This window comes from Rhincodon typus, chromosome 17, assembly GCF_021869965.1.
Source record: "Rhincodon typus isolate 14 chromosome 17, sRhiTyp1.1, whole genome shotgun sequence".
NCBI lineage: Eukaryota > Metazoa > Chordata > Chondrichthyes > Orectolobiformes > Rhincodontidae > Rhincodon > Rhincodon typus.
The window spans coordinates 23,745,518-23,771,573 of record NC_063348.1 but is presented as its reverse complement, the minus strand read 5'-3'; the positions used below and the strand labels follow the sequence as shown (position 1 = coordinate 23,771,573).

The following is a 26,056-nucleotide window of genomic DNA, read 5'->3' as shown; positions in this document are numbered from 1 at the left end:
GGGTCTAGGCCCGAAACGTCAGCCTCTCTGCTCCTATGATGCTGCTTGGCCTGCTGTGTTCATCCAGCCCTGCACCTTGTTGTCTCGGATTCTCCAGCATCTGCAGTTCCTACTATCTCTGATGCTATATGATGTGCTGGTCAACAAATTCCAGCCTTAAATGATATATTTTTGGTTGCTGATACATGTTTTATGTTTCTAATATCCTTTTTATTGACTTTCTCATTCTTGCTGATGTGTACTAAATCCCAATGTCCTAAGCATCCAGTTATTTTGCTACCTGGTTAACTCTAATTCAGTGTTTGGGATGAGGAATAGAGACAAAAAGCACAGCATATGCCTACAGAGAAAATAAAAGCAGATGATGCTGTAAATGCAGCATGAATGGAGAAAGAAACAAATAACATTTCAGGTCCACAATGTTATACCCTGCCTACAGAAAAAAAGACAAATCCAACGTGGCCAGTTACCACTCCATCAGTCTACTCTCGATCATCTGCAAAGTGATGGAAGGGTTTGTGACAGTTTTATAAAGCACACTTACACTGCAACAGCCTACTTATTGATGCTCAGTTTGGGTTCTAACATGCCTACCCAGCTCCTAACTTTATTACAGCCTTAGTCCAAGCATGGACAAACGAGCTGAACTGGAGGGGAAGTGAGGGTGACTGCCTTTGACAGAGGCAGCATTTGAACAAAGTTAGCATCAGGGAGCCTAAGGAAAAGTAGAGTAAGTGGAAATCGGGTGGAAAACATTCTGCTGGTAGGAGTCATATCTCGCACAAAAGAAGATTGTGGTTGTTTGGGGTCAATCATTCTCCTTTAGATCATCTCTGTAGGAGTTTCTCGGGGTAGTGTTCTAGGCCCAACCATCTTCAGCTCCTTTCCCTCCATCGTAAGGTCAGAAGGGGATGTTTGTTCAGACCACAATGTTCAGACCATTTGCGACTCCTCAGATACCGAAGCAGTGCATGTCCAAATGCAGCAAGATCTGAATAATAATCAAGCTTGGGCTGACACGTCACAAGTAATGTTCGTGTCACATTACTTTTCCAACAAGAGGATCAGCCACCAACCTTTAAGATTCAATAACATTATCGTCACTGAATTCCTCACTATCAACATTTTGGGATTACCATTGACCAGAAATTGAATGGGACCAACCATATCAATACAGTAGCTACCAGAGCAGGTCAGCAACTCACAATACTGTGGAGAATAACTCAACTCCCGATTCCCCAAAACCTGTCCACCATCTACACGGCACAAGTTAGGGGTGTGATGAACTACTGTCTACTTCCCTGAATGAGTGCAATTCAAAAAATACTCAAGAAGCTCCACGCTATCCAGGACAAAGCAATCCACTTGATTGGTATCCCATCTCTCACCTTCAACATTGACACAAGGGAGTAAAATGGACCAAAGTGCTGTATTTTTGTCACAACTTTAATGCAGTATTTTGGATGTTGCTGGAATTGATGTGTAAGGCCATAAGACACAGTAGCAGACATTGCCACTAAGACCATTCAATCCCACCCCACCTTTCAAGGAGATCATGGCTGATCTAATAATTCACAATTTCACATTTCTGCCTTTACCTCTTAATTCCCTACTGATTACAAATATACTTCAGTCTTTAATATACTTTATGAACTCAGCCTCTTCACCCCTCTGCAGTAAAGAATTCAGCAAATTCCCTACCCTCTAAGAGAAGAAATTCCTTCTCATCTCTGTTTTAAATGTGCAACCTGTTACTCTGAGATTATGCCGTCTGGCCCTAGACTGTTCCTCAAAGAGAAATGACCTCTCAGCATCTAGCCTGTCAAAACAAGTAGATGCATAAATATACAATAAAATCATAATCATACTTGCATTAAAGGGTCTGACATCATAGGAATGTTCACTAACGAGAAGAAAGTTCATAGTTAATTTTTTATAAGCTTTCGGCAGTCTGAGAGATTTACACTATCTATTGGGAATTTTCAGCATTGATGTCTGGGATAGAAGGAGATTTTTTTCATCTTATCAATGTTAAAACTCCCTTCTGTGACCTTGTTCCTGACCTGTAACTATGTAAATTCTATGATTCCATCCCATTTTGAGCAGCAGCACACAGCTGATGAATTTATGGATGAATAGTTTCTTGTTTTGAGGGCTACAAGGGTTCTGTGATTCCTGTCTGTCAGTGGACAGTCACTATGAATAATCCTCATAATGCTTTTTTTGTTCCACTTTTTAAAATAATGGAGCTCTGTTTAAAGTAAAATTATATCCAAAATGTGTTGTTCTGAATGAAGACCTCAGCAGCAAAGAGAGTGGAATGGTATGAATAAGATGTTGCACTCTGTTTATAATGCTTGCATCTGAGTGGCAACCCGAAGAACAGAAAGATGGAACAATTTACAGGGGACATTTCTTGTCCAAAAGTCAGATTACAATTTGTTTTATTTTGTGAACTACTGAAACAAAAGCAAATTTGATAAATGGAACAGATCTTAATTATTTTTGGTTGCTCAGCTAAATTTTGATTCATTTTGGTTTAGAAAGTGGGGATCATTTTTGTAATCTTATAAATAAAAAGCAACTTCTGTGATACTAGTCTGCAATTAGTGTATTCTGTCATATCATAATGCCAAATCATCCTCACTTATAGTAAGTTACACTTCACTTTTCATGTATTTTGCTTTTTGTAAAGTAGTCTGTTTAATATTTTCATTAATCTTTGTTGGCACAAATAGAAAAGCTATCACACTGATCGGGTGTTGTTCAGTATTGTATTTATCCAATTAGGATACAGTACAATACTTTGGGGCAGCACGGTGGCTCAGTGGTTAGCACTGCAGCCTCACAGCACCAGGGACCCGGTTCGATTGCATCCTTGGGCGACTGTCTGTGTGGAGTTTGCACATTCTCCCCGTGACTGCGTGGGTTTCCTCCGGGTGCTCCGGTTTCCTCCCACAGTCCAAAGATGTGCAGGTTAGGTGGATTGGCCATGCTAAATTGCTCGTAGTGTTCAAGGAGGTGTAGGTTGGGTGGGTTATAGGGGGATGGGTCTGGGTGGGATGCTCTGAGGTTCAGTGTGGACTTGTTGGGCCGAAGGGCCTGTTTCCATACCGTAGGGATTCAATGATTTATGAATATTTGTTAGATTTTCTAAATTGATTTTCAGAATATGGGCTTCTCTACAAGACTAACATGTATTGCTCACCTCTGTCATTCTGAGAAAGTGGCGACGATTGAATGGATTGCGAATATATTAGAGGCCAGTTCATTGTCAGTCACATTGCTGTGCGATGAAGTCACGCCTGGGCCAGACTGGCAAATTACATTGAATCATCTTCTCTGTATATCAGTGCAATAATAATCCAACATGCTCACATTTACTGATATCAGATTTTTAATGGCAGTTGTTTTAATTTTGATGCTGCCATATTGAAATTTGAACATGCGTTCTTTATGCGTCCAAGCCTCTGGTTTAATTGTTCAGTAACATAATCACACCATTACTAAATTTATTATTCAATAAATGCTTCGCTTACAACTCTATGGCTTCAGTGATCAAAGAGTTCATTATCCCACTATGTTGCTGAAGATTGGACATGGTTATGCTAACTTTTCTTTTATTAGAGATTGGATTTAGAATTAACTAGTGGGTGGAGATGTGTTCATAATGAGGATTGTATTAACTGGAAAATGTTATGATGAGTTCTACCTCTCATAACGTGCACTGATCAACCATCATTTTAGGCCAGTTAGGAACAAACAAATCTTGCACTCCTTAAACATTATGTAAAATCATAGAACAGTGATGTGCATGGGGAGGCGATGGCCTAGTGGTATTATCGCTGGACTGTTAATCTAGAGACCCAGATAATGTTCTGGGGACCCAGGTTCGCACCCTGCCATGGCAGATGGTGGAATTTGACATCAATAAATATCCGTAATTAAGAGTCTAATGATGACCATGAATCCCATTGTCGATTGTTGGAAAAACCCATCTGGTTCACTAATGTCCTTGAGGGAAGGAAACTGCCATCCCTACCTTTGTCTACAGGCCTACATGTGTCTCCAGACCCACAACAACGTGGTTGACTCTTAACTGCCCTCTGGGCAATTGGGGAAGGGCAATAAATGCTGCCTGGCCAGCGACGCCCTCATCCCGTGAATGAATAAAAAAAATTACTGAACAATACTGATGAGCCATAAGAGGACATGAACTATCTCTATCTAGTATCAAAGGAACACATTTTTTATGAGTTTGTGGAAAACCTCACTTGGCCTTGAATTTCACAAAGATACTCGTAGTTCAATCGATGGTAGGTTCATTAATTAACAGTTGATTCTCAGCATCATACACATAATTAATAGTCATACCGAGCACTTTAAGCATATTATTTATGACAAAGAAACAACAGTGGATTTTTGTTGTGTGAAATTCTCTGGATAGAAAGAACTGCATGTATCGGTTTGCTGAGAAATCAAGATTTTCAGTGTTTACTTTTCTCATTGTCTTTGGATTTTATAAAATATATAAAAAGGTATAACAATTAGGTGTAACTTATTCACATCACATTTGCTGTGGAGTTAGGGTCCAAGCAATGACTGAAATTTCAAGTCAGAATGTAATAGTCAATTGAAAAGAATAGCCAAAAGTATAATGTAAAACAAGAAATGGTGAATTGGTAATGACTGGCCTGATGCCAGGCTTGAAGGAATGGAAAGCTGTGGGAGGTGAGACATTCCAGCTTTAAGCCCTTGTAAAGAATAACTTGGCCTAGGATACAGGAGATGCAATATTTATCGTCCATTCCTAATTTCTCCAAGTCATGGGAGGCTGGAGTCCCAAGTAGGCTAGGCTTGTTTCCTTGCATCGTATTGGTTTAGTTTTTGATGGCAACTAGGTAGCTATTGAGGCTGTTCTTCTGGTGTCAGCCAACAAAGTACCAGCTTAAATGAATTTCATAATTTGGCATGGTGAAATTGTGAATTGACAATCGCTGGGCTGCTAATCCATTATCACAACTACTTTGCTACTGTGTCCATTTTAGACAGAATTAAAGTGAGCTATGTTTTGCCAATAATTTAATATTTTCACCAGGTGAGGTATTCCATCGCAAGTAATTGGCATTGCTATCTTTAATGGTATTCTTGTTTCAGATAAGAGCATGGCTTTAAAAACACAGGAATCAGAAACTGCCATCATATTGTAACACAGCAGGAGTGGACCATGCAGCTTATTGAATCTGCAAAACCATTCTATTAGCTCATGGTTATCTGTACCTTCATTCTATCCAACATTTCTCCATATCCATTAAGATCTTCAAAGTTTCTCAATCCCAAAGATTCACTGCCAGGAAGAATCACCTTAAGCTGCACTGGTGCAAGTCTTGCTGTGTAAATATAGTACCTGAACGGACTTCCAAATGCAGCATTTTACTCCATCAAATTCCACAAAGCTTTTCTTTTAGTGATCCTGTCACATAAGGAAGATGTCCAGCGTTTCCCACAGTGAGACAGAACAATGTACATAAGAGATGACAGTGCAGAAAATAGAATGATTTGAACATAGCGCCACAGTGGTGTATTATTTTAACCAGTAATCATGTTTTGAACAGACACTTTTCTAATTGAAAACTGGTTTCAATTCAGGGAGAAAAGTATGATGGTCGGAAAGCAGATGTCTGGAGCTGTGGTGTCATCCTTTTTGCACTGTTGGTGGTAAGTCATTTAAGGATTTTCCTTCAGCCTCGTAAATATTGAATGAGCTTTTGATGTACAGAGACCTATTACAAGAGGATTAGTATTTTGTATTTTTTGCTTAATGCAATTTCGATCTATTTGCTTCCACTTCTATTAGAATTAATGGTAATTTTATGCAGTACATTTGTTAAAGTTGTTCTGTTGTGAAGATGTGCTGCTGTGCTGCAAAGCAGCAGTCAGTTCAGTACCCTGAAGGTTCATTTGACAGCATTATCACTTGCTTCCATATTAGATTATCTACATGTACAGATGCTGAGAGGTGTATTTGGCTTCCAGTAATCTTCAGCAAAATAGCCAAATAATATTGTACATTTCAGGTGGACTATCTAAACTGTAAATTTCAAAAGAGGTTGGGTTTAATATGGGTACAAACTTGAAACGATTATAGAACCATTATAATGTCTACAGAAAATGATTACAGATATCACAGCTTGAGAAGATATGAGAAAACGACAAAAGAAGCACAATGGTTGTGTTGCAAATGAATATTTCACTATTAAATACTTTGCCAATATATAGATCAAATGTGCTAGTCATGTAAGCATCTGAAATGGCTGGCCTGTGATTGCTGATCGCACTTGTGATGATCATTTGGGATCTCCTGCCAACAATTAGCAGAATGTCTTTATTAGATTGCAAAACGGTCTCCAACATGTCCAACTGTTCATACAGTATAACAGGGATGGTTCTCATTTATTATATTTAAAGTCCAGACCATCCTTTGAAGATTCTTTTAAAACTCAAACCCAATTGTATTCTACAGCCATAATGTGACACTATGAACTCGAACCATGATTCGACTCGACCCAGATACTTGTCTCTCTCTTTTTTTGCTCTCTCCAGTAATTTTCTAACATGTGAAATCCCTTACATTCAATTTTCCAGGAAAAGGTGTTTTATAGAATACTATCTCAATTGAAGGCCTGTCTTAATGAGCCTGTCCTGCCTTCTGTATTATCTCTACTGTTTCCCTTGATTGTATTTGTTATGAGTCTGTTACCTTGCTGTTCAGCAAGTATAACATTAACAGACTGGTAAACGAGTATTTCTTTTTAGCACATTCATTATAGCCACAGACATACTGGTTGAATGCCAAACTTAAAAGATCTGAAAAGGCTTATTTTTTTCAAAACCTTTCAGTACACACAAATTTGGGGTTGGTTAGCTCAGATGGCTGGACTGCTTGTTTGTGATGCGGTGTGATGCCAACAGCATGGGTTCAATTCTTGCACTGGCTGAGGTTACCAGGAAGGATTGTCCTTCTCAACCTCTCCCCATACCCGAGACAAGGTGACCCTCAGGTTAAATCATCATCAGTTGTTCCTCTCTAATGAGAGAGCAGCCCTATGGTCTGGGAAATCTGTGGCAACTTTGCCATTTAGCTTTTATACTCAAATTGTTTTAATGATGCAATTATAAACTGTTAAACAATGAAAGTTGCAAACTATTAAATGAAACAGTGGATGAAAAATATTTAAAATATTGAGGGGAAAGTATTTTTAACATTTATAGCATTGATGGTCTTTGAAAGCAACAATATTAATATTCGTATAAGGCTGGATTTTATAGCTCATTTCCCCCCATCGTCCTTCCCACTTACCATTGCCTTGGTCATTTCTTTCTTGACCAGCCCAGAGACAGTGCCCATAATACAATGGGTGCATTGGCACTGCCCATTTTTCAATAGATAGATAATGAGCAATCAACCTTGTTACCAAGCAGATTTCATGCTGCCTGCACCATAAAATGGTTGATGTGGGCAGACAGCCTGGAGTGAGGATCTTGCTTTTGTAAGGTGGTAAGGAAGGAGTATTACATTTGGAGGGATGCCCTTTGCATATTGGGGACACCCCCTTCAAGATGATTCAAGCCTCCTTTGTTTCTTCCTGCCTAGCTTCCAAAACCTGCTTCACTGCCCCATTTACCGCTGCCTCTGGGTTGCACAGTCCCTCTCTGCCTAAAGGACTTGGCTTGTTGTGGCATCCGGTACTTCATGCGCTAGCTTGTAATACTAGTCTCACTTACTTCACAGTTTTGGCACTGCGAGAATTCTAAAGAATCAGATTGGCCAACAGTTCTTAAGGGTGAGACTTCCTCCCACTGAGACATTGAAGTGCCTCTGTTGGTTTGTTTAGCTTAGCAGCAGTGTGTGATATGTGTTGGACAAGCCTTTATTTTTCTGTCAGCTACCAACTGATTCCTGCAATGAGAGAAGCCTGCAATACCCATCGTCCACCAGCCCACCTCCACCATGAATCATTAGCATTATTTAATTTTTGCTGTTCTATATTTTTTTCAATCGAATAACTAGAAGCTTGGTGTTACAGGTAGGTTTCAAATGGTGTTTTTAATGAGAGTTGTGAGGTGGAAAGGTGTAAGCAAACAATTCCAGAGCTTCACTTCTAAGTAATAACGACACATCCACCAAAAATTGAGTGATTAAAACTGGGTTAATCAAGAGGCTAGAATTAGATGAGCATAGCATTCTTGGAAGTTATAGGGCTGGAGGAGATTAGAGATACGGAGAGGTGAGACCATGGAGAGATTTGACAACAAAGATGAAAATTTTTAAATCCAGATGTTGCTTAATCAGGAGCAATATAGCTCAATGAGCACAGGGATGATAGGTGAACGAGAGTTGTTATCATTTGGGACACAGGCAGTTTTGGGATGATGTTATATCTTTGGAAATCAAAATGTGGGCGATCATCCAGGAGCACTTTGAAACAGCCATATCTGGAGATAACAAAGGCATGGATGAGGGTATCTGATTTCGATGAGCTGAGGTTTGCCACAGTCTAATTTATTCTCACACAATTTTCAGGAAGAGGAATGGATATGGAATTTGAAGCGGAGGCCGAAAATATTAGCTTTGTTTTTTCCAATAGTTAACTGGAGGAAACTTCTGCTATATCCAGTATTGGATGTCAGATAAACAGTCTGATCATTTAGTAACAGTGGAGCAGTTGGCAGAAGTGCTGGTGAGGTAGATCTGGATGGCATCAGATGTTACCAAAGGGCAGCATGCATAAAGAATGGGACGGGCCAAGGAGATACATTCAGAATGGTACCAGAGCAGGCAGAGAAGCCATTGCAAATTATGCTCTGGCTATAAGTAGGTAGATGCTATTTATATTGAAGAATGGTTTCTCATGTGTTCTGTATTCCATGAACATTAAAACTCATCAAAAATTCCTAACATTTTGCATACTTATTTCCTTTTTTGAATTGCCCATAATGTATCTGTTTGTATAATCTGATTTGTTGCAGAGCACATAATTCCTATCCAGTCTTAGTATTATTTATACATTTGTTAGAAATTGGTTTTGTTTAATCGTGATTAAATATCAAAATTTAGTTTGTGATTGAGTAAACATTATGTCGAGACATTTTTGAGAATTTTGACATCTCTTTAGGACCTGCCGCATTGAAAAGAAAATTACTGCTCTTACTGATCTGTTCCAAAGTTAAATATACACTATGTACCACTCTTTCTCAAGACCTTCAATCCTTTTTTTTTCTGCCAGTTGGCTATCCAGTTCCCTTTAGATTTTTTTTTCAAACTGAGCAGATCAGTTTCCTATATCCACCATCCTTCATAAAATGCAGTTAAATCTAATCTGTCTGTTCACCTTCCACCTTGTTCCCTTGAATTGGGCTTCTTTTTAGATTCAATGAGTGTGTCAAATAGGTTGAAGTTACCCACAATCCCTAATGTTTTGAATTTGCTGCAGGAATATTTGAAACAGAAACCTCATTTCTGAATCAGAGGCTCTCACAAGCCTAAAAATAGATTCATGATTTGTTTTGAATCTGAGATTGTAATCTTGCAAAGAAATAAAACATTTAACAAACATTTTCATTTTCGTAATATTGCTATTGTTAAGATTAAGCTACAGAAACATTTGTTGACGCTTCCATTCACATTTGGATCCATGGTGAAACTAATTATATCAAACCACGCGAACATATGATTTGACATTTTAAAACAGCCATTTTTCTTTCATCATTATTTAATGTGGGTCCTGATCTCTGCATCTGTGCTTTTGACATTAATTACACAGAGTTGTCCTTTGATCAGAAAGCTTTTATTTAGAGCCAACATTCATCATGGCCTCAGGATGAATTCTGTTGCATACTGAAACATATTTGATGCTTCATCTTAAACACTGAAGAAATGCTTTCAAAATGCAAAGACGTTTGTGATTATTTCTTAATACCAAAAAGAGCCCTATGGAATTGCATTCATTTTGAAAAATTGATCTAAATTTTTACCTAATGTAAGCAAGGATCAATTAATTGATTTCTCAAGACTATTTTTGTCAAGTTTCAAGGCATTAAGTTGGGTCATTATTTGACAGTGGATAATGTATCCACAGAAACATATAACTTTAGTCTTCGTGGGCCGAAGGGCCTGTACTGTGCTATACTGTTCTAACCATGTACAGTGTTGCTTTTTTTTCTTTATAAAACCTACCTTGACTAATGTTATATTTAATTCTGATTAGTGGGAACAAATATAATGCAAATATAATGTTATATTTTGATTTGCTTGACGAAATGATTTCCTCTTTGCTTTGAAGCATTGTTGTTTTTATTAGTATGCCATCTACATAGAAGGCCAAGGATACTATCAATCTTGAGCAAAGTTAGAGATGAGCTTGATCAGTAACTGGAGTTTAGGTGATGCCAGAGTTGTAGGAGCCTGTTACTTTTAGAAGGAAAGGAATTCAGTATGAGGTCAGCAGTTCTAATATTTTGAGGCCCTGGGAGCAACTACGTTAAAATACAAGACAATTGCAAAACAAAAAGTAGGCCGTAAGCATCTTAAATTCTTTCCTATACAAAGGGTGCAGGAACAAGGCAAGAGAACTGAAAGATCATAGAATTTGATCTGTGCCACTTCTTAGACTTGCAAGCAGTTTTTCCTGAGAACCTTTCTGGCCAGCCTCACTCATTTTAAAAATGAGCAATAGCTTAATTAATGAATTGTAATGTATTCAAATGTAGTCCATCACCAGCTCCTGTCTGCTTAGGCTAGGGCTGAGCCAGCAACTAGCATAGATCAGATTGCTTCATGAACTCGTAATAGCTTGGAATTTTCTTTAAAATATTCTCTTGTTTAGCTTAGTAGTTTATTGTTTAATACAGGAATCTGTTATTTTTGAGTTTTTTAAATAAAGCTATTTTTGAAATTATTTTACATTCTCAAGATGTCCTTTTGTGGACTGCAAGTTAACAGAATATTGTCGACCAATTCAGTGGAAAGGTGACTGCAATTGAAGCATTTCCAGGAGTCCATTAATGTTAGAATAAACAAAAGTAACATACATTGTAGAATATAATTTATTTTTATGTAAATTTCCAAAGGAGCTCAGGGCCAAAGCACCAATGAAGGCAATCCCAATGATTAACAAGTCAAGTTACAATTGTGATGGGATTACTTTTGATGTGATCCAATTGCAGTAATTTGTGCTTGAAATGAAACAATATGAAAATTAACATGGTCGGGAAATCATCAGCAATAGAGCTGAACCATCCACTTTTGTCAACATGGAGACATGTCAATTTGGGAGCATTGCTAGACTTCTTTGACAGTGATTGTAAAGACTGAACCTGAGTTACAAGAACACCTGTAGTTAATCTCCTCCTTAGGAACAGTCAGCTAGTGATGATCAGGTTCAGTGCTACATTTTGCTACCAGTCACACTGCAGTGTTGTCTCTTGTGCAAAGGGGAAACATATTGGTGTGCTTATTTTTGTGGTGAAAAGTACAGGATAGGGAAACAAATTTTGGAACATGATTGTCAACATCAAGCAGAAACAGATGTGAAGTGCCCCGTATATACAAATTGGGACCTTAATATCAGTTTTAAGAGCCTGGTTGAAGTTTGTTCACAAATGAGAAGCCAGTCATGTTGCTCCCAGTTTCGGAAGAGCTGGAGAGATGTAACCAGTGCTCTTTGGAGTAGTTAAAAGAGGCCGTTCAAAACAAAAGTTCAGAAAATGTTAGAAAGGTTAAATTATAAATAAGAGGACAAGAGTGCTCCTCCTGATGCACACAATTAGTGTCACTCTTGGAAATTCTAGTAACAAGCTGAATTGTAAAACTAGTTATTGAATTATAAAACTTTAAAAGAAACTGTAGAGAAATACTGAAATTCTGTTGAGCATAGTTAATCCACAAGAGCTAAAAGAGACAGATTTTAGGGTTGGGGCAAGAGGTGCAAGGGAAATATTATTTGAGGTTGTTGACTTGCACGCCAAGCTGGTTGTTTTTGTTCAGATGTTTTGTCACCATGCTAGGTGACATCATCAGTGGAGCTTCCAATGAAGTGATATTATTCTACTCTGCTTGGAATTTATGCTGTCCGGTCTGTTGTGGTGAGTACTGTCGTTTCCGGTTTTGATCAGTATGGGTTTTTATGTGGGGTCCAATTCTATATGTTTGTTGATTGCGTTACGGATGGAGAACCATGCCTGTAGGTATTTCTGTGCGTGTCTATGTTTGGCTTGGGCTACTACTGTTACCTTGTCCCGGTTAAAATGTTGGCCTTCGTTGTCTGAAAGTGCCGATATTAAGGAGAGTTGATCGTGCTGTTTTGCTGCTAGCTGATGTTCGGGTATTCGGATGACTAGTTTCCTTCCTGTCTGTCCGATGTAATGTTTGTGGCAGTCGTTGCGTGGTATTTTGTAAGCCACATTCGTTCTGCATGTTGTGGGAATGGGGTCTTTAATCTTTGAGCGTGTTTGTCGTAGAGTGGCTGTGCGCTTGTGGGCCACCATGATTCCTAGTGGCCTGAGGAGTCTTGTTGTCAGTTCCGACATGTTCCTGATGTAGGGTATTGTGGCCAGTGTGTTAGGGCGTACTGTGTGCTCCTGTTGTTGTCTGTTTTGTAGGCATCTGTGGATGAAGTTGCAGGGATATCCATGTAAAGCGAGGATCTTGTATAAGTGTTCTTCCTCTTTCCTGCATAGTTCTGGAGTGTTGCAGGGCGCCCTGGCCCGTTTAAATAGTGTCCTAATGCAGCTTTGTTTATGGGCGTTGGGGTGCTTGCTGTGGAAGTTAAGGATTTGATCCGTATGGGTTACTTTTGTGTATACTGTGGTTTGGAACTCCCCCTTTGTCAATTGCTGACGTTGTCACCTAGCATGGTGACAAAATGTCTGAACAAAAACAAGCCAGCTTGGCGAGTGAGTCAACAACCTCATCCACAACCTGACCTACAGATCTTTGCCAAAACTTTAAACAATTACGGTGTAACACGCTAAAAATTGCCAGACAATGGGAAACCTTCGCCAACCGACTGAGCTCTACCCGCGAACAACTTCACTTCCTCCATGAATGCCTCAGGAACCAGGTACTGCCCTGCAGCGTGAAATACAAACCTCCACTCAACAACCCACAGTCATATAAAATAGCTGAAGAGAACAGACGCAGAATGCTACAAGCAATGATTAAAGATGCCCATAACCGACTCCACAGGTACAAACGAGAAATTGCGCACTAAAAATCTCAGTATCTAAACTCTACGGACCAGCAGTGGACTCCAACCCTCGAACAGGCCACCACCATCAATCAACACAGGACCAAAACTAAAAAGAGACAGAAGAGAAACTCACCAAACTGATCTACCACAAAGACAAGGACAACAACAAACCGGACACATGGATAAGAAACCTTTCCAGCAGACGACTCACAGAAACTGAGAAAGATGTCCTATTATGTGGACTGAACTATAACCACAAAGATGCGAACAAAACAGACGTCATGGCCGCCCTGGAGAATACATTAAAAGACAACAAATTCATGGACGAAACACAACAAGCCATCCGACGAACTATAATCCCCACGCTACACAGAAGGAACAAAGGGGACAATCTGAACACATCAGAGAGAAAAGCACTAGATAGTCTCAAGAGAAACAAGGACATCATAATCCTACCAGCAGACAAAGGGCGCATGACCGTCATCATGAACAAACCGGACGACATTAAGAAAGCACAGGCATTTTTTGCAGATACAACCACTTACCAACAGGTGACGATAGACCCAACACCGCAGCTAGGTAATAGGATCACCCAGACACTGAAGTGACCAATGAATGCAGGGCAGATAACCAAGACAGACTTCATGAGAATGAAACCAGAAGGCACAAACACCTCCCGCTTCGTTGGGGATTGCCTAAAGTACATAAACCAGACATCCCCCTCAGACCCCTTGTTTGCCTACCTGGCACACTGTCACACAAATTGGCCAAGGACCTACAACAGAAACCGAAACACCTAGTCGATGGATCACCCTATTCCATCCACTCAACCTAAGATTTCCTCAATACTCTCAAGAACGTAAAAATCAGCGACAACAAGATTATGGTATCCTTTGACGTCACAGCCTTATTCACATCAGTTGACATCCCACTAGCCAAAGAAACAGTGACCACATTGCTAGAGGAAACAGCAACGCAGACCAGCAACTCCATCTACATAATTAAATTACTAGACCTCTGCCTCACCACACACTTCGTCTTTAATGGTCAAATAGACAAACAGATCAACGGTACACCAATGGGGTCACCCATCTCAGGACTCATCGCAGAAGCAGTTATGCAAAGACTAGAACACACCATCCTCTCCGCGCCCCCCTCCCCCCCGCCATATTCAACCTAAACTGTGGATCCAGTATGTAGGTGACACATCTGTCACTATTAAACACAAACAAATTAGAAGAGACCCACCACCTCATCAACAGCGTATTCACAGGGATTAAATTCACAAGGGAAGAAGAAAACAACAATCAACTTCCGTTTCTGGATGTTCAAGTAGAGCGATTGACAGACGGTGAGTTCCAAACCACAGTATACAGAAAAGTAACCCATACAGATCAAATCCTCAACTTCCACAGCAAGCACCCCGATGCCCATAAACAAAGCGGCAAGAGGACACTATTTAAATGGGCCAGGGTGCACTGCAACACTGCAGAACTACGCAGGAAAGAGGAAGAACACTTATACAAGATCCTCGCTTTACATGGATATCCCTGCAACTTCATCCACAGATACCTACAAAACAGACAACAACAGGAGCACACAGTACGCCCTAACACACTGGCCACAATACCCTACATCAGGAACATATCGGAACTGACAACAAGACTCCTCAGGCCACTAGGAATCATGGTGGCCCACAAGCCCACAGCCACTCTACGACAAACGCTTATAAGGATTAAAGACCCCATTCCCACAACATGCAGAACAAATGTGGTTTACAAAATACCATGCAATGACTGCCACAAACATTACATCGGACAGACAGGAAGGAAACTAGCCATCAGAATAAATAGACATCAGCTAGCAGCAAAACGACATAACGACCTCTCCTTAATATCTGTACACTCAGACAATGAAGGCCATCAGTTTAACTGGGACAAGGTAACCATAGTAGCCCAAGCCAAACATAGACACGCACGGGAATTCCTAGAGGCATGGTTGTCCACCTGTAATGCAATCAACAAACATATAGAATTGGACTCCATATACAAACCCATACAGATCAGAACCGGAAATGACAGTACGCACCATGACGGACCAGACAGTATAAATTCCAAGCGGAGTAGAATAACATCGCTTCATCGGAGGCTAAACAGATGATGTCACCTAGCATGGTGACAAAACATTTGAACAAAAACAAGCCAGCTAGGCGAGCAAGTCAACAACCTCATCCATAACCTCAGCTACAGATCTTCGCCAAAACTTCAAGGAACTATTATTTATTGGAACAGGTTAATGGATTGGTGCATTGTTGATGTCTGTTGGATAAAAAACATGTGATTTAATATGCTTGAAATGTAAAAGGAATGAGGGTGTAAAACTCATTAAAAAATGATAATGATGATAAATAGAGAAGGCAAGAATAATTGTGATGTAGAGAAATGCTGACGTCATATTATGAGTAGTTTAGCAAAGCCCAATCACAAAAAATAATCGTGACTTTTACAAAATGATTCCTCCCCTGGAATTTTGGTGGTCTAGGTTATACTTGCACATCTCCATAAATTTGCTCAATCGGACCATTGATAGAATTGTATTATCTGTCATGGAGATCTGAAATGAGGAAGAAAACTTGAAAAAAATCCTTTAGCAATTGGAACAAAAATTAAGGTCATATATGCAATTACTGATGGAAACCAAACAAGGTTTTTTGTACTGTACCAAATGAAGAAAGTTACTGGGTGGAATTGTAGAAGTGTCTGAATGTTATGGGCTTTGGGCAGAAATGGATAAGAAATTCGATAAAGCAGATTTCGACATCTGCAGTATCTTGCTGAACCTTTTTCACAAGTGGTGTGGAACGTTTCCCACTAGACAGCAGCAACTTGCCAATTATGGCGAATTATTGAAGCTCACTGTACTGGGCACCCTGGTTTATAGTTGTCTTCCTTGACTCGACTCAGGGCTGCTGACAACCATGACAAGCTCCCTGGCTTTGTATCTGTGCTAAAAGGCAAGGCAACGCAGAAGTAATATGAGCTTGGTATTTCTCGTTGAGGTGGAAAAGCGCAAAAAGGCAACGCAAAGATGCTGTGTGGATCCAGGTAGGCTCCGAGTGAGTGAGCACTATGACAGTGAGCAAAGATCCCGAAGATGCAGTCTAGTCTACAAGCTTGCTCCTTGCTACAGCTTTACAATGATAGTTGTCAGTGCAGCCTGACATGCAGCAGTGAAGTGCAGAAGAATCCTTTTAACGAATCGAAGATGTACTATGAAGGTTGATAGAGACTCGCGTATGTTGGATGCTATTGCCTGTGAGGGTGGATCCCAGTGTACACATAGAGGGTGCCTCGAGTTGTCCATGTCCAGTGTTCAACATGTAAGTCTTTTAGAGGAAGCCTCGAACTGAATCTGCCAGGTACGTACTCTGGTCTCCATGTCAACTTTCTCAATGTTTAGCTTTTTGGCGAGTTTGGTAAGGTAAGGAACCTGAATATTTCTGAGGCACAACAGGCCATCATCAAGGTATTTAACAAGCAATAATGGTTCTTAATTGGCAGCTCAGCACTGACCAGTGAGAAACTCACTGCTTGTGAGAAGCGTAAAAGATAGAGCAAGATGCTCCTCACTTTGAGATGAATCTCATCGGAAATCTTGTCTGCTTTGACACAAGTATTGCCATAGCCTACTTCCCTCTGACCCCAATAAGATTCAGCCATGGGTTTTTAATTACCTTACTTTTCCTGGGTAACCATTAACTGCACCAGCACCTTTTAAATTTTTTTGTCTGTACTGAATTCCTTTAGAGGATCCAGATGTAGGGTAATTACCATTGGCACCTTTGATTTCCCAGGCAGTTCCCATGGATTCTGCAGCACCTGGGTTTCCGCACAGTTCTGACACACAACTCCAGTCTAAGCTGCTCCAGTGACGATCCGACTGTTGGAATATCAGGGACTTAGTCTTCTGCAGAGATTCTAAAAATAAAATCAGCCACCTTTCAAAGCGTCCTCTGCTCCGACTGTGCCAAATTGACCCGGTGGGAGAAGCCATAGTGGGTTCCCCTGTGCCTTATGTTAAAATTTGGGTCAGGCCCAGTTGCATTGTCACCCCACAGTCTGCATATATAAAGAACCTTTTGGAAGAGGCCCCATTCATTTGCTTAAAATTCCACACTACAGAAATGCACTGGGATATGTGGGGCTAAGCAACAGAGACCATTTTTACTGTCCATGTGTCCAATTTCTGCACAGCAGGCAGAGTTAAAATGAGACCTAATATCATTAGGTTTCGTTTATTGAATTTAGTATCCTTGTATCAGGCTCATTATCTACAGTAAACAGTGGGAATGATCACTTGCATTCAGACACTTATCTCAGAAGATCAAACATTCCAGAGTTCATTACACTGCCAGTGTCATGTTTTATTTTGTTCACTTTTCTGGTTATCTAAGTTATTTACAGAAACAAACTGCTATGAAAGCAGCACAACAGAAATAATTCCTACTTAAGCTATAGTTTTTTTTTCTTGAAAGTTCCTTCCAAAGTTTTAGAAATATCAACTTTAATATTTTCTGGATGCCATCACGAATGAATTTTGTCGTTTAACAATCCACACTTGTTTGTCACTTGTTGAAGCCAAATGATGTTTTTCTTGCAGGTAGCAAGAGTTTGTTTGCAATGAAACTCTCTGGCACCTATTTTTATTTGTGAGAAGTAATGTAAATATATTTTAGGGCTATTTTTAACTGTATAGAGGACATTCAGTTAAGATTCTCTAAGACCTAAAATGGTGAGTTTTAACATGGATTACATTACCTGTTATTTCCTCTTTTATACGTAAGTTTCATTATTTTATGGTACAGGTAGGTGCATTTGTGCCTGAATCATTGCTCCTGTCCCAGTACCACTGCCACCTACACTTCGAAGAAGGAATGAGAGGAATTAAGTTAGAGCAATTGGTCATTTTTGGCAACCTGTCATTATATTTTCTCATTCCTAGTGGATGCAAATAGGGAAAAAACTGTGCACAAGACTCACTCCTACAGACAGTGTCAAATAAGATTAATATAGTGGCTGGGGCATTATTAATGTGGAATACTTGTTTCACTTATTAAAATGAGAAACATTTCTGAGCATGTAACTGCTGATGGGTGCATCCAAATGTATGTACATGGATTATTATTATTGTCACTTCTTATCCCAGCCCAGAGACTTGACTGCTTGGTCTAAGCTGGAACTTACATGTAATTTTGAGGGTATCTATGTGTCAAGCTATATGGTCAGAGGTGCGATGTTTTCACATGAATTGTTAAAGCAAGGTCATGTCAGTTTCCTCATAAAATCCCATAAAAAAGTTCAAGGAAGAGCACAAAATGGTGCTCTTCCTGGTGTTTTTATCCCTGATCCTACTTCCTTAAAAGCAGATTATTTGATCATTATCTCATTGATCCTTGTAGGAGCTGTTTTGCACAGACTGATTTCTGTTTCCTATGAACTTTAAAGGTAATTATTTGGTTTTACAATACTTTAGGACATCAAAGACAATGAGAGGTGCTTCATACCAGCTAGAGCATAGATATAAACAGATGATAGTTGAGAAAATCAGAGTTCCTTTTCCCACTGTGAAATATCACCTGAAGTATAATTATCCTAGCCTTATTAAATTAATGACTGGTTGCTATAACACAAGTGCAGAAAAGTTCAAAAAGAAAAATGTATTCATTGAACTTCCAGCATGATTCTCTAACAGTTATCTTGTAAAATAAGTGTTAAATACTGAACTTGCCTGCTTTCATAGGGAGCACTGCCATTTGATGATGATAATCTGAGACAGTTATTGGAAAAAGTAAAGCGTGGAGTGTTTCACATGCCACATTTTATACCGCCGGACTGCCAAAATCTCTTAAAGGGAATGATCGAGGTGGATGCTTCAAAACGCTTGACAGTAAGTATTGGTTTTCTGTTTCGTTGCTGCTCTCTAGTTTTACATTAATCTCTTGTTTGACCATGCAAATCTTACATGGCTGTTTCCTTTGAGGATATCGATAAAGGAAACTACTGTGTGCTGAATTATCCAGGCCCGTGCTTAAAATTGAATAAAAATTCATAATGTTCTAATGTCAATGATATACTTTCCCACATTGTTGCATTTTTTTCCACTGCAATTATTAACACAAATAATGCCTGAGTAAAACGTTCATTTAAAGTAACCTGATCAATTGACATCCTACAGAAGTGTTAAGATGAATCTCTGACTTATGTAATGAGGTAAAATGTGATCAGTGACCAGGCAAAAACTCTTTATAACTTGAAAACCTGGTCACTGATGGATTGGAGAAGATGTTTGATTCTCAAGTAAGCTGCTTTCCTGGTAACTTAATTGGTGAGTTCAGAGCCCAAAAGAAACTAAATCATATGGGCTCACAAGGTTCCAGACTGGACTTTATTTGATCCAAGTCAGTGCTAATAAGAGTTCAAACTAATTCAGAAAGTCCACTGTCCTCTACTGATCCAACACATTTAAGGCTCGGAGAAGGGGTGCAGTAATTTCTGTTCCTGATCACTGCAGAAAATTGTTCTGTGCAACCTTCAGTTGATGACAGGATCAAGCTCAATTCCTGTGTGCTCCAAAGGAACAAGCTTGTCATTTTCAACCCTAGGCGAGTGAGGTAATGCAGTGTTTCAGCATCCATTTTGTAATACAGTACCATGAGTCATTACCTCCAGAACTAAAAGGATTGATATTTTTGGAACAGGCCGTGTATTCTTTAAATACATCCCATTTGGAATGCTGTGAGAAATATAGTAAGCAGGGAAAATAACTTGGGCAGAGGCAGTATTTGCTTGTTGAAATTGCAGCATATACATTGAGCAATAGGATCATGAGTGGGTTGCTCTGAACTCAGTTGGTGGAGCAGTTACCTTGAAATGATGAGCAACTGGTTTTCTAAAATTTCTTTGTTTGATAAGTGACAAACAGGAATTTCTGGTTGCTACAGTACACGTCACATATAGAGACCAATGACCCCAGAATACGAGCTGAAAATGGACATGCTTCCTGTGCAAAAGGTTGTTCATTTTTCATCCAGCTCTTCCCTTGGCTTCTTTTTGTGAACCTGGCAAGATTACATAGAATTACAGTCATTTTCCCACCAAACCTGCCTGCCCATTAGTCCAATCTGTTCTCCAGACAAATGCACACCTTCCTTTATCCACATCCCTTTATTACTCTTTCACTGCCCCTTTATCCCTCTCTTCAAACTCCCTTATTCCCCCTTCTATATCTCTCTATCCCTTTTGCTGTATCCCTTCTTCCTGCAACCACCTATCAATATGTGTTTAAATATTGAAATGCTTTCTGCGTCAATTGCTAACTTCGATCACGGCCTCACTAGTTCAATATCCTGTATATTGGAAAAAGAAAAATCCCTTTTGTCCTCAATTCTAAATCTTGTAGAAATAATTTTGTACCTTTGTCATCTGGACCCTAGACACTGGAAACTGCTTTTGGTTTGATTTATTATTGTCACATGTACCTAGGTACAGTGAAAAGTTTTGTGTTGTGTGCAGTACAGACAGATTATACCATACAAAGTGCATAAGAGTAATAGAACAGAGCGAAGAATACACTGCTAGTGTTGCAGAGAAGGTGCACAAAGAGTGAGATAAACATTGAATTTAAAATTTGAGAGGTCCATTCAAAAGTCTAATAACAGCGGGGAAGAAGCTGGTCTTGAATCTGTTGGTACATGTGTTTAAGCTTTTGTAGCTTTGACCCGACAGGAGAAACTGGAAGAGATTATGACCAAGTGGGAGGGGTTATTGATCATGTTGGCTGCCTTCCCGAGACTGTGAGAAGCATAGATAGTGTCAATGGATGGAAGGTTGGCTTGCAAGATGGTCTGGGCTATGTTCACAACTTTCTGTGGTTTCCTACTGTCCTGGGCAGAGCAGTTGCCATACCATGCCATAATGTGTCCGGATAGAATGCTTTCTATGGTGCATATATGGTGCTTTAAAATTATGAAGGTTTTGAATAGAGTAGATAAACATTTCTATCCCAATGATCATTAAGCTTCTCTGTCAAATTGGTATTATCTCCAACTTTGTAAGCTTGCCTTTGTATTTTCTCATACCAGGCAGGATTTTAAGAAATCAGTGCTTACCCCTTTATTTGCAGGTTTCCTGAATTAATGCTACTTTAATCCTATTGTGATTAAGACTGTAATGTTACATTTGGATCTTTGTGGCTTGGTAGTAAAGTGATTTCTCACTTCAAAGACTACATTTCTTTACACACATACTAGGGTTGGCATGAACCTACTCATTTAATAAAGGTCTACACCTTTCACTGGGAAGATTGTCATTTCATCCTTGAAGATGGGTTGCCCTACCGTAGCTGACTCCATAGGAATTGCCCAGGAAGTTGAAAATCCTGGTGAGCAATTATCTAGTGTCTGGAACCCTTGAAAAATTATCACCAATTGAGTTAGTGTCAAGACTTCAGATGATTCAAACTTACCTTAATAATCAGCCAGGAAATGTGAGCGAGACTAAAACCTCTTTTAACTCTTGGTTGATTATGAAAATGACCTCCAAACTCTCAACTGACCTGTCCATCCAACCTGCCACAGATACCGGACTTCCCACTCCCCTCCCTATCCCCAATCCTCAACTCTCCCACTCCAATCCACCAAGGACCTTAACCTCCCATTCCCTCACTCCCAACAGTCCATGGACCCTCCAGACCCAACACCTCCTTGGATTGGACTCCCTTGACCTTCAGCTTTTGGTACACACCACAACCCTCTCCCCAGGTGTCCCTACCACCACCCTCCCCAACTCCCCAAGACTCCTACCCTCTCCACATCTCTTTGTTGTGGGATTTGGTGTCATATAGGGGATTGAGGGGTGAGGGGCTTCAGGTCTGTGGCTTAGTTGTTGAAGGGGTCAAGTCCGAGGGTGGGGGACACAGAGCTCTGGACTGGAGTGGTGAGGGGTCTAACCTGTGCAGTGAGGGTTGGATCAGGTCCATGGAGAGTGGGAGTGGAGGTGGCTTCAAGTCTGAAGGGATTGGGAGGAGTTAGGGATTGGGTTCAGGAGTGGTTGCGAGGTGGTAGAGTCAGATGTCCACAGGGTGTCAAGGGGATCCCACATAAGTTTAATTGATTGCCTGAGGAGCTCATGCCAAGTGTCCAACCCAGAAGGTTTCCTTGCACAGGCTGATTATAGGAAGACAGATTTCATCACTAAAGACCACCTCGGCCCATCAGAGAGCCCCACCCAGCCACTTGGAGTAGTCAGAGTCAATATCCCCTCATCGTAAAAGGTAAGGTGTCAAATGTCTGGCAGCCTACCACCCATCTTGACACTTTCTGCCCTATTGGGTGCTGTTTTCCACTTGGAATGAGAGAGTGGCAGCTACTTAGGAAGCCTAAAGTGGGTAGCACAGCAGGTACTTTTGATGTAGGTGCAGATATGTCTTGAGTGAGTGAGTAAGCAGCAGAGACGGCATGCAGGATTAGTGGTTTGGAGGGCTTGTGCTGCATGTGAGCAAGTGAGGGAAGATATTGCGGTAGTGAGTGTGGTAGAACATGAGCCTTGGCGGGAGTTGGGTTCATTAGCCGAGTGAGCATGAGGTACAAGTGAGAAGATGATGGCACTTATATTGGCGGATCACTATTGACCTTCTTCCTGCATTGCTGTACATTCCTCCAGGGGGTTGAAACTGCACTGACCTGGGTGGAACCCTTAGAATAGGCTAGTATGATCTGGTGTTGTGACATCCACTGCCCTGCCAGTCCTGGTGGAAGAGGATGTCCCATCTCTGCTCCACCCTATCTAGCAGAGCCTCCAGGTCACTGCCTGCAAAGTGAGTTGTCAATTTTCCCATGTCTACCATGACAGGAAACATTCAAGGTGGCTCCAGACTAGCAGTGTTTGTCCAGATGCTAGCTCCATGGATGCTAGTCAATTCTGGGATATCCTGGCAGCAGCAAGTTGTTACAGGAATGGTGCATTAGAAGGTGGGGATAGAATTAGGTGCGAGGGGTGCCCAGGGATGGGAAGGTAGTTAATGAAGTGGGTTTGGTAAGATACAGTGAGTTTGGTAATATACCCCCTTCAAGAAACACAACAAAACTGACACTTAACCAAAAAAACGTGTAAGATTCAGCCTCGTGATCGTTCTGTTTTCATTTGGTTTTATAGGATATGGTCACCTCCTGAAAGCAAAATTTCCCAAAGCAATATTTGAACTCCGCTTTTAATCATCCCTCTAAGTCTCCTCCTTTTGGCTTGGGTCCTTTTTCTATAGATGTTTCTGTAGCCTTGGAATATTTTTCAGTTTTAAAGCTGCTGCAGACTGGAAATGACAGCATCCAAATTAGGTACGATTTGATAAAATTTGAAATCTCCCAAAGCTTATGTATGAGCTCATTAATTTAATCAATTTAGCCAATTACAGAAAATAAAGACAGAAAATTTTTGGAACTGCTGAGCATGTCAGTTAAAATCTTGGGGCACTCACAGAATTATGTTTCAGGTCAGTGATTTTTCATTGGAACAGCAAGTTGAGAGACAAGGGAAAGAGGGACAAGAAAGTACAAAGGTCTGTAATAAAGTGGAAGGCAGTTTTGGCAAATGGATGATGATGATTCCTCCCAAAAGAGACATGAAACAAAAGTTAAGTCCAGAGGAAATGCGATAGTTACATCAGAAGCGAAAATGAAACTGGTAAGAAGGGTAGGCTGCATCTCCTCTGGGATTTGGTTGAAGTCAAAAAAATAGATTTGATGCCATGGGAGCAGATTTAAGGCGCTAGCTGTATGCCAATACATTCCATTCCCTACACATACGACACATCGCACTTTTTCTAATGCTCTAATGAAACCTCAGTTAGTGTACAGTGTGCAGTACAAGGCTGCATATTATTTGAAACATTTTGATACTTTAGTTGCTGCTTGAAGTCATTGCAAGATTTTTATAGGACTCTGTTGATGCAGGAAAGATGTTTCTCCCAGCCAAGAGAAATGGCACAAGTGTGGGGCAGGGGTGGAGTGTTCTAGAACCAAGGACAAGAGTCACAGAATATGAAATAGACAATTTAGCTCTGAATTGAGGAGGAATTTCTTCACTCAAAGGGTGGTGAATCTTCGGACTTCAATACCTCAGAAGGCTGTGGAGTCTCACTCACTGAGTATATTCAAGACTGAGATCAACAGATTTCGAGATACTAAAGATATCAATGGATATGTGGATAGTGTGGGAAAATTGCACTGAGGTAAACAAACAGCCATGATCTGGTTGAGTGGCAGAAGAAACCAAATGACCTACTGCTAATCATACTTCCTCTGTTCCTACCTGGTATGAGGAACTTGCTACAGTTCACCAGGGTTCCTGGAATCATCACAAAAGTTTTTTTTAAAAATTATCAAAGAACACAAAGTACATTGGTTAACAGAACACAGACAAGATTTCTGTACTTAATAAGATATACGGTTTTTAGAAATAAGTTGATTCTAATCATTGGTAAGCTACTCCAGACTGTCATCCTTTAACTCGACTGGTTAAAATTCTAATGTCCTTCTGCAACTCCCCTACACATGCACACAGACAAACAAAGAAGATGAATGGAAGGAGAAAGATCAGGAAACAGTTCAGTGGTACCAGTCTTCAGGATTCGATAGGTTGTTCCTTTTACTTTCGAAGTCCTTCTGCTCTCTCTTCGTTTCCTTCAATATCTTTTACTTTTCACAAGAGGCACAGAGCAACTGGTTCACAAATTATAAAGTTTCTTACATTTTAATTAAAAGCAAAAGTTTACAGCAACCGGTGGGAAAAAAAACAGCTGGCTTTCTTTAGTTTCAAGTATTTTTAACTGCTGAGAGAGAGCAATATCACCTTTCCTTCTGGAGGTCTGAAGTCCTCTCCCTGTATTATTCATACCCACAAGCTGTTCAGATAACCAAGAGCCAATCGAATAGTTATTGCAAGGCTAATGACCTTTGGCATCCACAATTCGTCAAAACTTTGCAAACCAATCAGCAACCTGTTGCTAGATGAATCTCACTTTGCATATACCCCCAGTTCTGGTCCATCTACAAACAGCTTTCCCCACTGCTTGAACAAAGCAGCAGTGTAAACACCGCATATGATGAATTTTAGTTGCTTTTTTTTCAAATTGCAGCAATTCTTTCCACTGTCCTTGGTTTTAAAACAAATCTTTTTTTGAGGTTGTAGATATGCTTGCCAAGCCAGTGGGTTTGGTTGCAAATGTTTTGTCACCGTGCTAGGTAACGTCATCAATGCGCCTCCGGTGAAGCGTCGGTGTTCTGTCCTGCTTGTTATTTATATGCCTCGGTTTGCTGGCGTGGTTGGTATTACTTCTGGTTCTGTTTCTCAGTGGTTTGTACACAGGGTCTAATTCAATGTGTTTGTTGATGGAAACATGGAAAAACGAACAAGAGAAACTGCTTTACATCAAATGAGTAATTTTGACCTAACCTGCCTGGCTGGGAACTGACCATTAAGGGAAAGTAAAATCAGGACAAATGGAAGAAAGGCAGTTGGTCAAATCCTATCCTTTCCTTGTTGGGCAGGTTTGTTTAAATTGCACCTGGGCAGTTGTTGACCTGTGGAATTCACTTCCAGGGCTTGTAGCTGAAGAAGAAGTTTAAATTCAGAAGGTGGATGAAGGGTCATAAAAACAGACTATGTCTGTTGTGTTACCTTTTGTGGGCTGATTACTGATGTAAGTGCTGACATAAGCTGATTGAGATGAACCAACTAAAAACTGAAAGAACT

The 26,056-nt window shown here is 40.2% G+C and overlaps 1 protein-coding gene across 1 annotated transcript in view; it reads left to right on the top strand.

The window, feature by feature from the left end:
• Window positions 1-26,056, top strand: part of LOC109936291 (serine/threonine-protein kinase BRSK2-like) — an 839,320-nt gene that overhangs the window by 702,390 nt on the left and 110,874 nt on the right. Inside the window, 2 exon segments of the mRNA XM_048607321.1 lie at window positions 5,650-5,718; window positions 19,050-19,196. Of these exon segments, the coding sequence (XP_048463278.1) occupies window positions 5,650-5,718; window positions 19,050-19,196 (216 nt within the window).